At 39.9% G+C, this 11399-nt stretch overlaps 2 protein-coding genes across 2 annotated transcripts; both read right to left on the bottom strand.

The window, feature by feature from the left end:
- Positions 1 to 2013: 2013 nt before the first annotated feature.
- Positions 2014 to 6319, bottom strand: LOC147428358 (uncharacterized). Its single transcript, XM_086497666.1, has 6 exons — positions 5989 to 6319; positions 4127 to 4199; positions 3956 to 4045; positions 2543 to 2564; positions 2260 to 2456; positions 2014 to 2200 (listed from the first exon to the last, which is right to left on the bottom strand). Exons 1-6 carry the CDS (start codon positions 6260 to 6262, stop codon positions 2014 to 2016), a joined length of 843 nt encoding a protein of 280 aa, XP_086353792.1. The 5' UTR covers positions 6263 to 6319.
- Positions 3075 to 3504, bottom strand: LOC147428359 (uncharacterized). Its single transcript, XM_086497359.1, has 2 exons — positions 3246 to 3504; positions 3075 to 3151 (listed from the first exon to the last, which is right to left on the bottom strand). Exons 1-2 carry the CDS (start codon positions 3502 to 3504, stop codon positions 3075 to 3077), a joined length of 336 nt encoding a protein of 111 aa, XP_086353485.1.
- Positions 6320 to 11399: the final 5080 nt, after the last annotated feature.

The following is an 11399-nucleotide window of genomic DNA, read 5'->3' as shown; positions in this document are numbered from 1 at the left end:
ATGTACGCATCTAGGGAATTCCAAGAATCATTGTCTCATTCATGTGTTCATCTAGTAAGCATATAAACTGATGAGGACAAGAACATCTATGTACTATCACGTTCAAGTTGACTACTCCCAATGTTGGAGTTGGGTTCTTGTTTGCCATCAATGCTTGACTTGTGGCCTTCCTGTATGTGGAATAACTGACTATCGACCAAAGCATTGGTGCTATGATTGTTGAACTATACTTTGATACACAGATCCATTCCGTCTAACCAGTCATCATCTGGTGAAACTGCGTCTTTAGGTAATTCCCAATGTTGATCATCTATTTCCAAAGTGTTGATGGAAATTGGTATCTGTTGATTCTTGAGAGAAGCTTTCCGCTTGAGTACCCAAAGCCGAGCTTCCTCTTGGGATTCATCAATAACCTGCTGTCGTTTGATCTTCCTTTGTTTGGCTGCAAGCATTCTTTCTAGCAACTCATTGGTTAATGGCAAATTGTATTTCTTTAAACGACATCCACTAATCCAATTAGCCATTGGTTCACAATAATGCTCCACTTTGAGATACGTCTTCAATGATAAATGTTCCGTTTCCCTTTTTCTTAAACTTGGGAATGTGTTGCTTAAGGGAATAGATTAGAACTAAGTCCCCTTTCTTGAAGATTTTTGTGATTAAGTGTGAATCAAAAAACTATTTTTGTTTCCGCTTTTGTGCATAGATATGAGCTACAGCAGTTAGCCTTTGCTGGTCTAAATTTTCCAAATCTTCGAGTCTTTCTGACAATTCATGTCCAGTCCACTCAAGATTTTGTGCTACCCTTAATGTCGGCAACAGAAATTCTATTGGCAGTATGGCATCAAGGCCATGAACAAGGTTAAAGGGTGTAGCATTTAGAGCTGTTTTCAATGAAACTCGATAAGCCCATAGAGCAGCATGGAGATTCATTTCCCAGTCTGTCCTTCCTGAACTAACCACTTTAGTCAGTACCGAGCTAAGAATTTTATTCGTATACTCAACTTATCTGTTTGCTTGTGGGTGATAGGGAGCTGATTTGTTATGGATGACCATAAACTCATTAAGCAAATACTTTATTACCTCATTGAGGAAATGAGTTCCCCGATCACTGACAATCTCTATTGGCAGTCCATATCTCGTGAATACATACTCATATAAGAATGCAGTAGTGGTTCTGGCATCATTCTTTTGAGTTGCTTTAGCCTCAGACCACTTGGTCAAATAGTCAGTAGCTACAATGATATATTGAGCTTGGGTTCTATAAGCAGGTGGTTGTATCGGTCCAACAAAATCTATACCCCATTTTGCAAAGGCTCTAGCCCCCATCATTGGTCTTAAGGACATGCTATCTATTCGTGTCTGCATTTTTTCTCGTTGACAAAGCATCACATCTTCGAACATATTCTTTGGCATCTCAAAAAGTGTTGGCCACCATATCCTTGCGATCAAGATTGCTCTTGCGGGGGTGCTTTTTTTTTTGCGAGCTTTCCATTTCGAGCTTTTTCATGAAATGTAAAACTATTTTGAGCTTTTTTCTTTATTTAAAGCATTTTTCCATTTTGTTTCAACATCTTTTACATTCTTGCAATTCACCTAGAAATATTCAATAGGAAAACATCACCTCACATTGAATAATTAAACGCCTCAAACTTACTCTCTTTAAATATGCTAGGCTATAGAAAGGGGGAAGAGAGAGAGAGAGCATTCAAAGAAATCCTTATTCAGACTTACTCTCTTTAAATATGCTAGTCTAGAGAGAGAGAGAGAGAGAGAGAGAGAGAGAGAGAGAGAGCATTCAAAGAAATCTGTATTCAAAACAAATCTTAACAAGGTGTCTGCATTAGTGTTTGATATGGATGTTAGAAAGAGTAGATAGTTCACAAAAGCAATGCAATTAAAATCACTTCAAGAACATGCACAATAAAACCCTAGATGTCCTATGTCAACATTCTTGAAACAAAAAATAGAGAGTGTGTTCAATAATTGTTTCAAAAAACTATGGATGTGATACTAAACTCTCTTTTCCACATATGGACCACAAACCACCTTTTTGAGACACTCCTCATAGACTATGTCATCCCCTTCCAAGCACAAACAATATCGATAAACCTCACCACATGCCTTGACAAGACATCCACATCCTGAAAACACATCTAGTACATAATCTGAGTCATCCGTGAAGGTTGCCAAGAGCCATCTACACATGCAAATTTAAAATATGTGTGTCACTTGTAGAAGTCGGGTGACCTCTCTCACTTGTAGAAGTCGGGTGACCTCTCTGCTCCACCTCTGATAGGTATATCAAGAACAATGGTGCATTCTTGATGCTCCTCCATTAAAAAGCTTCGTGATGCAGGAAACATGCGAGGAGAGACTTTCTCTCCTGCCTCCCTATTGTATGTGGGTATAGCAACATCCGCTCGACAAAAAACTCCCACCGTGAGATCAATTACCTACATATAAGCATACATTGTACACACTTGAATCAAAATCAAGTTAATAATGCAATCTTTCACAACAACATGGTATTTTGATTCACCTCCTCTAGGGTATTTGGGTGTCTATATCCCCCATTACACATGAGAGTCCATGTGAGATGAAGTCGTAACCCAGCCTTTATATCATGGGTAATAATCTCTCCAATATGTTGTGCAAGACATAGAGTCACGAAAAAGCCTTCATCTGCCAAGAAAGGTTCTACTACATCCATCACACCTTGCACAAGAGAAGGCAAAAATATATTCCATTGTGGAATTTTTTGCTTAATCCACCTTTGAAAAGATGTTTAGAATGAGTTTTTCAAGTGATATTGATCAAAACAAAAAGGCATAAACAAAAACTTTGAGTAACCTGCTCGAATTGGGCCTAAACCATCCACCAACAAAGAAGTAGGGAAATCCGCAAAGATAAGGCGAAACACCTCACGACAAGGTGCTCCACAATGGTGATACAAGCCAAGACTTTGAGTGCTCAAAAATTTTTTAATGCTACACACAAAACGTTTGTTTTAGTACACCATCCACCTTGAACATTCTATTGATATTGATAACACAAGCCACAAAACCTTTCTTTTACCTTTGAATGGCAAAATCATCAACATCAGCCATATCAACTAGAAGAGCATCTACCACAGTCAAAAATTGAAAACCTACAGTTTTTCATTAAAAATTTATTTTAATTATAAGTAATATAGAATTGTTTTGCACTATCAAAAAATAAATATTTAACAAGTAGAAACTTGCCGGTATTCCATGAGGTTGGTCGCCTTGATGAAGTTGGTCGCTCCATGAATGACTCAACCACTATTGAAACGCTTTTTTCACTGCTTTCTTTAGGCATGTCAATCTTTAGCCCTCCTAATGGATAGGTTGTTTTGTTGTGGTCACCCATGTTTGACCCACTCGTATGATTATGGTGCTCTCTTTGAAGAGGTAGTGAGTGATTTCTTTCTTGTGTTCTTTGTGAGCCCCCATCCATGGCAAAGTCATGATTGTGATCCATGTCTTCTAAGTGCTCTAAAGAAGCAGATTGGTTTTTATCTTTGTCTTTATTCTCTTCCAAAAACTCTACCACAAGAAAATTTTAATGATATAATGAAAATTAATTTAGCATTTACAAACTCAAGTCATTTATAAAAAACTAGAACATACTTTCTTGTGCATTTTTTCATGCATGAGAGAGAGAGAGAGAGAGAGAGAGAGAGAGAGAGAGATTAAATGCTAACGAGTTCAAGACTGGTGGACTTGAATGATAATAGGAAAAATGAATATATTATAATAGAAGAATGTAATAATATGAGAATTAACTTGAGGTAAAAAGAAAAGTGTTACACTTACTTGCATGTAAGTCTAGTTCTTGCTTTGGGATCACCCCCAAAGGGTAGTCCAACCACCATGGGCAAATTCTACACTCCCACATAGAAATACCCTTCTCTACCATAGAACCGGGATACATAGTATTTTCATCCTCTAGCTTTGACCAATCTTCAGTAACCATAGGCATAGTAGCAAGTGTACCGTTTAAAACACATTCACACATACATCTACACCATAACAACATTTAATCTTTTGAGCAAAATAATTTCAATAAGAGCCAAAGACATTGTTGGTTCATGAAATTTCACCTGTATAAAATCCTTTTACAAGACTCTTGTAGCTCAGGCATTTTGGAAGAGTCCCCTGCACTTTTAATATCTCCTGAAAGTTGAGGAAAAGCTTGCAAGCCATGATTTCTTAATTGCACCTATGATAGTCATTCAAATCATAAAACAATGCAATAAAATCCACATTTAATAGAAAAAAGTGACTAGTTTAGAAAACAACCTTGAAAAAAGCTTCAAATCCATCTGGCAATTTGAACTCTTCAACCTCCAACCTTCTTATTATCAACATAGCTTCATCATGCATGTGAGCCCAATAGACTTCTTTTCTAATGTAAGCCCTAAAGTGCTTCACATCACCAAAGTGGGAAAAGACTGGATCTTTGGCCTTTGTAAGACTCATCATCTCCAATATATATTTTTTCCTTCATTAAAGACCAAAATATATCAAAAACTTAAACACCATCTTATATAAGTATATTCATATACCATTCATGTAGAAATTTTTTGCTGTGAGAAATTTAACTCTCTTTTAATGTCACTATTTTCATTAGAATTTAAAAACATAAACAAAAAACTAGTAAAAAAGTATTGAAAAGTGTGATACCTTTCAGAAGCTAGTTTTGAGGAGCACAAAGCATTTAACTTGTCTCGTGTGATTTTTACCATGGATGGATCATCCCACTTCACATCAAAGAGCAACTCAAAAAATTCCTCTCCATGAACGGGATTGGCAATTGTCAAAAACTTATAACCTCTATCCTTCAATCGAGCTTCTTCTTGTTTAGTTGCCTTTTGCAATCGCCTTTCAAACTCCACCTTATCTAATCCAAGAGCTTTCAATTTTGCAGTTTCCTTTGAAATAAATGCATTAAAATCATCCTACATAACCACAACTACATTCAATGAATGAATCGTAAACAATATTTAAAAATGTATATAGTTAATACTCAATTCAACAAATCACCTTCCAAACTAGTTGAGAAATCAACACACAAGGAGAATTATACCAAGGAGGAACTCCTTGATATAATCTACTCCCAACTGCCATCTCTATCTCAGTCCACTTTCTGTCCTCTTGAGTGAGACGTGCAAGAATGCTCTCTTTATTGGCGATACCAAATTTTTGGAACATGTATATCTCATGCCCAAGATTTGGTTTCACTGTTGATCGTGAAATGCTACAATAAATATATAAACAAATGAAAAATAATAGTTTAAAGCGAGATTAATTTAGAAATACAAAAAGGCCACAAATTTACAACTTACACATTAGTGGTGTCAAGAGCAAGTAATAGTTCGGCCTCTTTTTTTTTTCTACTTCCAAAAATTGGCATCTCACACTCACATGATATTCCTCATTATCATGCCATACTTGACAAAAGAACACCAAATTAGCCAAAAAAGAAGGTACAGCTAAATCTAACAAACAATTAGTGCATCGATGTTAATTCTTACCTTCTTTTATGCATCGCATCCATGTTTTCAGCCGATGGTTTCCATCCCATACCAAAAACAAACGCCCTCGAAGCTCTTGCCACTCCTTATTGAGCTGATTATCAAATGAAACACTCTTAGCTTGCCAAATAGGATCCCAACTACCTTCCACAAGAGGAGTGATAGGCATGTAAGAGCCGAAGGAATCTTTCACCGACACCTAAAAAGATCCCATTGTATCCAAGTAAGCAACATTGTCAAAACTAGGAATCAACCAAGATGCAGAATCTCTAGCCACTCGAACAGCTTCATGAGCAACCAAACAACGTAAAGGTATAAGTGGAGGGTTGCTTCTTCGTTTTAAGTAAAATTGAATTAACACATCCTTCATAATCCCCAGCGGGATTTTTTTCCCAAGTGTCGAGAATGTTGGGCCACATCATCCTCACCTATCCCATCAAACTCTGTTAAACCTTCATCTTCAACATCCTCACCTGTTTCAACCTCCACTGTCGGCTCTCGAGACTCGTCTCCTTTCACATCATCCCCACTCTCCAAATGGTTAGAACCTTCCTCCACGACAGCTTCATCATCAACAAAGATGCATTTTCTACGTCTCTTTCCCCCTCGTTTGAAATGAGGACTACGAGTAGCAACTGCATGAGAAGATGCCTCTTGATCGATTGGATGCCTTCTCTTGGAAGGACCAGATCTCAAGGTCATGCATGGAGAATCAAACGTTCTCTTGATTGACTTGTTGCCTCATCTTTTGGGAGCCATAAATGTCTACATCAATAAAGATTTGAAAAAGCATTATACACCATCATTCAAACAATGGCTACAATTTGCACCACTTGTTAATGTCGCTACATTTCATGCCAAACACCATAATAACACGCATTTAAGTGAACTTCCATTGCATTTGAAAAGCTCCGACTTAAATTTGTGTGAACTTGATAGAGTGTACCAAATTTGTTGCCCGCTCGTCAGATTTTTCCGCGGCAGTGCTCAATGTTGTATCCTCTAGCTGCAACCGCAAGTGAGGACGCTCCGGCTATGAATCAAGTCCAAATTGCTAATATTATTACACAAAAAACCAACCACGTCGGACATGACCAACAGTGAAGAAGGAGATTAGCCTTACTAAGTTTGGATGCTCATATGCATATTTTAATGAGAGGGTTCATGGTAAAGTGATTTGCTGGTTGCCATGCAAGACACGGAGGTGATAACATTAGCCTTACTAGGTTTGGATGCTCATATTCTTATTTTAATGAGAGGGTTCATGGTAAAGTGATTTGCAGGTTGCCATGCAAGACACGGAGTTGATGAAGGCAAGAATCCTAGGTACAAATGAACAAGATGCAAAGCATCTAGGAGGAAGGCCAAGATTCATTAGACCTCAAAATAATATGAACACAGTTAACACAAACAACACTAGCTTAAGCAACAATCCTTCCAACAACAACAATAACAACAGCAATACCAATACAAACAGCACCAACACTAATCCCAATAGCAATCAACCCCCTGCAGTGAGGTGTCCGAGGTGCGACTACAATAATTACAGCTTGTTACACTCGCGGTACTTTTGCAAGAGCTGCCGGAGATATTGGACAAAGGGGGACGCATTGAGGAATGTGCCGGTCGACGGGGGATGCAGGAAAAACAACAGGATTACAAGCAGGCAAAGATATGATAACCTCTTCCTCTTCTACTAGCTTTCTTTCTCATCCCCACCTTGATCACCACCCTTCTCCCTTCTCTCCTTATGGTGATGATGCCCTTAATACAAGGCCCCCTCCTCCCTTGACCCTTCTACAGAATCATCCCTCCTCCCCATAACCTACCCCCCAATGACCCCCTAATGAAAGATGGTTAACCCCCTCCTTAACCAGTCCCTTGTCCCCCTCCTCCCATGCCTCATGGCCATCACGAGCTTCACCCCCCTCCCCATGGAGCTGCTACAAATTTGGTAAAGAGAGAGAGCGCGCAAAAAATCTACCTTAATCTAACCCTACGCGCTGTCCATGCCGTTCCCCAGTCTCCCCCTGATGAGCCCCGCGGCCCTGCGGCCCTACTCACTCAGCCTGCAGGGCAGATCTGTCGTAGATGAAACCCGCGAGCCTGCAAATATGGATGTTAACCCTCACGGCTCACACACGCCCTATCACCTACGAGACGGACGTTGTAACCTACGGTGGAAATTGTATTATTTATTTGGTAGAGTCAGGTACTGGGCTTGTCGGTCCAATAGGAAAAGGGTAAGAGTGATCGCCGATGAGAGGCGCACTCTAACTGGGACATTCAAGGGATTAGTTGGCTAAGCATGGGCGCCCAAGTGTGAATGGGGTGAGCTCATATAAAAGCCAACTAAACCTAAAATTCACTCATTCTCTCATTTGTGCAATAGAAGAGTGCTCTTGCTCCATCTCCATCTCCATCTTCTTCTTCTTCACCTCCTTGTGTGTGTGTGTGTGTGTGTGTGTGTGTGTGTGTGTGTGTGTGTGTGTGTGTGAGAGAGAGAGAGAGTGTGTGTGTGCGATCGAGCATTGCAACGACGGCACGGCGGTGGCGAAGCGGTTGAGCGCGGCGAAGCGGCGGCTCCTTCTTCTTCGCAGCGAGGAATCCTCCACGAAGCAAGCGTAGAGCAGTGAGTGACACACCATCGCTTTCTTTGAGCTTACTAGTTAAGCTAGTTGTGTGCTTGGAGCCGTCTATGGCTCGCACACAGTGTTAGGCAAGGCCCTTTCTTCGACAGTGCGGCAAGGAGCGCACATTTTTGGCGCCGTTTTCGGGGAATCGCCCTGCACTAAGCCCAAGAGGCACTTTGTGCTTCTCCTATGAGTTGTTTGTAGTAGGAAAGAAGAGGAAGAGGAAGAGGAATGAGTTGTTTTTATGCAAGTTGTTAATTTCTGTATTGTCTGCAAGTTCTGTGATTTCTGCATAATGTTGTGTTTTCTGATTGCACACAGTCTTTGCACAATTAGTAGTTGTTAGCTTGTTCGCAGTGAATGAATAAGTAGGAAGGCAGTTAGCAATTTCTGTTTGCACACAGTCTGTACACAGTTTTCTATCAAGGTTTGCCTGCACATTTCTTTGCACAGTAAGGTTGTGAGAGAGGAAGTAGGTGGACAGTTAGCCCACTGTCAGTAAGCAGTTAGCAGAGTGGTTAACAGATTAGGTAGTAGATTAGTTAGTGGTTAGCAGCACTGTTAGTAAGTAGATAAGGTAGTGAGCTGTTGACAGAGAGGTTAGGTAGGTGTTGACAGTGTGTGTGGCCAAGAAAGGGTCACCTAAACCACGCGCGATCGTCGCCTTTAAAAAAAACCAAAAAAATCAACCAAAAAAACCGAAAAATATTTAAGCGTGAGCGACTGGGGGGCTACACTAAAATTTTGATCGGGATCAGGCCCAAGCCCAGGCCCAGGCCTCAGTCCTCAGTCTTATGATATATACTAAACTCACTCTTATATATATACCCTACCCCCTCAAGAGGGAATGAGAGCATGTGGGGCAAGTCCTCCACTCTCCTCCCTTCTCTTCCCACTTGCACCCTTAGACTTTCTAATTTGGGCCTAATTCCCTACAGGTTAATTTTATTTGCGAGTTAATCAATTCGTGTTTTTTTGCTACAGGTGATGCTTTTTCGAGTTTATAGAAGCATGGATTCCACTTATATGTATGCTCTCTAAGGTGGCGTTGTGGTATGTTAAATAAGTACCGAGGGAAGGAGAGAGAAGAAGGATTAGACGGAGAGAGAAAAACATACTTGTAAAATAGAGATAGGATCGGGGTGTGAGAGTACCGACAAAGAGAGAGAGAGAGAGAGAGAGAGAGAGAGAGAGAGAGAGAGAGAGAGAGCCTGAGAGTGGGAGATGAGGGGGAGAGAGGAAAGATAGGTTCAAAATGAAAAAAGTTCGGCTAAAGTTTGGGCAAGAAGGTTCTCAAGCCGGTTCAAATTATTACATTTAGTAACTTGGTATAGAATTGTTTATGTGTTGGTTTAATGTATATATTTTATAAATATCCTACATTTTAATTGAGATGAAAGTGGAGTTAAGTAAAAGTGGAGTTTTGTTGTGAAGAAGGAGGTTGTGTGCACGTTTTCTACTCATGTGTGTGTGTGTGTGTGTGTGTGTGTGTGTGTGTGTGTGTGTGTGTGTGTGTGTGTGTGTGTGTGAGAGAGAGAGAGAGAGAGAGAGAGAGTGGGAGATGAGGGGGAGAGAGGAAAGATAGGTTCAAAATGAAAAAAGTCCGGCTCAAGCTTGGGCAAGAAGGTTCTCAAGCCGGTTCAAATTATTTCATTTAGTATCTTGGTATAGAATTGTTTATGTGTTGGTTTAATTTATATATTTTATAAATATCCCACATTTTAATTGAGATGAAAGTGGAGTTTTGTTGTGAAGAAGGAGGTTGTGTGCACGTTTTCTACTCACGTGTGTGTGTGTGTGTGTGTGTGTGTGTGTGTGTGTGTGTGTGTGTGTGTGTGTGTGTGTGAGAGAGAGAGAGAGAGAGAGAGAGAGAGAGAGAGAGAGTTTTCCTGTTCATATGCGTGTGAAAAGGTTCCAAATCCGGGTCCACAAATAATGTTTTTCGAGCCCTTAGAGAGGCAGTTTGTGGTGGTTACTCATTGCACTATTATATGCCTATAGTATTCATAGAAGAATAATAATCATAGTGTTTCCCGAGCCCTTAGAGAGGCAGTTAGTGTTGTCTACTCATTGCACTTTTAGATGCTTATAAATCTTATAGGGGAATAATAATCGTAGTGACAAATCATGCATATTTTATTGCACACCCCACTTTAAAAGTTAGTGGTGGAGTAGTAGACGATTATAATATTCATATTGACAAATCATGCATATATTATTGCACGTTCCAATTTAGCAGTTAGCATATGCTGCGTGGGACCCCTCATGTCACTAACACATGCCACTCTTCCATCACTATCAATGCTTTTTGAGAGCATGGTGCTTTAGCCTATATAAATGTTACAAGGCAAGCACCATATGCTGCACAAGTGAATCGGAGGTGCTAATCAAGAGAGATTTTTTCATTTTCCCTGTACTTATACAATGCCTATAGGATATGCTAGTACTGGTAATGAGGTAGTTGCAAAAATCCATGAAGAGCTTCACAAACTCCCCCGCAACGCACCCCTTGAAGAAAAGAAGACGTTTACACAAAGAGAGCGTGACACAAACAAGGCGATCCGGATGTTCAACCACCTTAATCGCGCTCGCAACACCGGAGACCAGGAACTCAATGATGGCTTTGAGACAATGCGAGAAGCTCTGGGCAAGTGGGAGACATGGGGGTACATAGATAGCTCTCGAAGGGCCGCTTTACAGGCGGAGATTGACCATTTGCTTGTCTGCAAATGCACAATCAACCTGGTCGACATCTCTGGCTCTAATGTGGTAGAAGATTGAGGCAAGCTTTAAATAATTATGCACTAAATAATATAGTTAAATAAATATGCACTAGCACATGATAAATTGTACTAGTGTGATGCAAGTTGTATTGTGTGTGTGTGTGTGTGTGCAGGTTTGATTCCCTACGTAATCATGTAAACAACTTATTTTAATTATATGATGCTTATTTTAACTATATGATGGTGTTCCACTCTTCAGCGCCTTGGCGAGAATAATTCATATGTCTCTGTCTGACTTATTATTATTGAAGTAGCTGTGATACTTTTAATCGGCCTGGTCTACTAACACATCTTCAAGATCTGTCATAATTTAGGGTATTGTTGATATCTTGTAGCTAAACTGAAGCGTCAAATGTAACTACAAGCTATTTGAAAGCCAAAAATGTAAAGAAAATCTATGTGAGTTTTTTATATAATGCAAGA

Source organism: Adiantum capillus-veneris, chromosome 23 (genome assembly GCF_014529385.1).
Source record: "Adiantum capillus-veneris isolate H3 chromosome 23, ASM1452938v2, whole genome shotgun sequence".
Taxonomy (NCBI): Eukaryota; Viridiplantae; Streptophyta; class Polypodiopsida; order Polypodiales; family Pteridaceae; genus Adiantum; species Adiantum capillus-veneris.
The sequence above is the reverse complement of the archived record's forward strand: the minus strand, read 5'-3'. Positions and strand labels throughout refer to the sequence as shown.

Excerpts from the sequence above, each read along its gene's own strand:
- LOC147428359 (XM_086497359.1), bottom strand. The coding sequence starts at position 3,504 with ATGGATCACAATCATGACTTTGCCATGGATGGGGGCTCACAAAGAACA. Across the intron at positions 3,152-3,245 it reads ACCAACCTCATGGAATACCG|GTTTTCAATTTTTGACTGTG; the intron begins GCAAGTTTCTAC and ends GAAAAACTGTAG.
- LOC147428358 (XM_086497666.1), bottom strand. The coding sequence starts at position 6,262 with ATGACCTTGAGATCTGGTCCTTCCAAGAGAAGGCATCCAATCGATCAA. Across the intron at positions 4,200-5,988 it reads AACAGAGTTTGATGGGATAG|GAGATATTAAAAGTGCAGGG; the intron begins GTGAGGATGATG and ends CTCAACTTTCAG. Across the intron at positions 2,201-2,259 it reads AGGTCACCCGACTTCTACAA|ATGGCTCTTGGCAACCTTCA; the intron begins GTGAGAGAGGTC and ends TTGCATGTGTAG.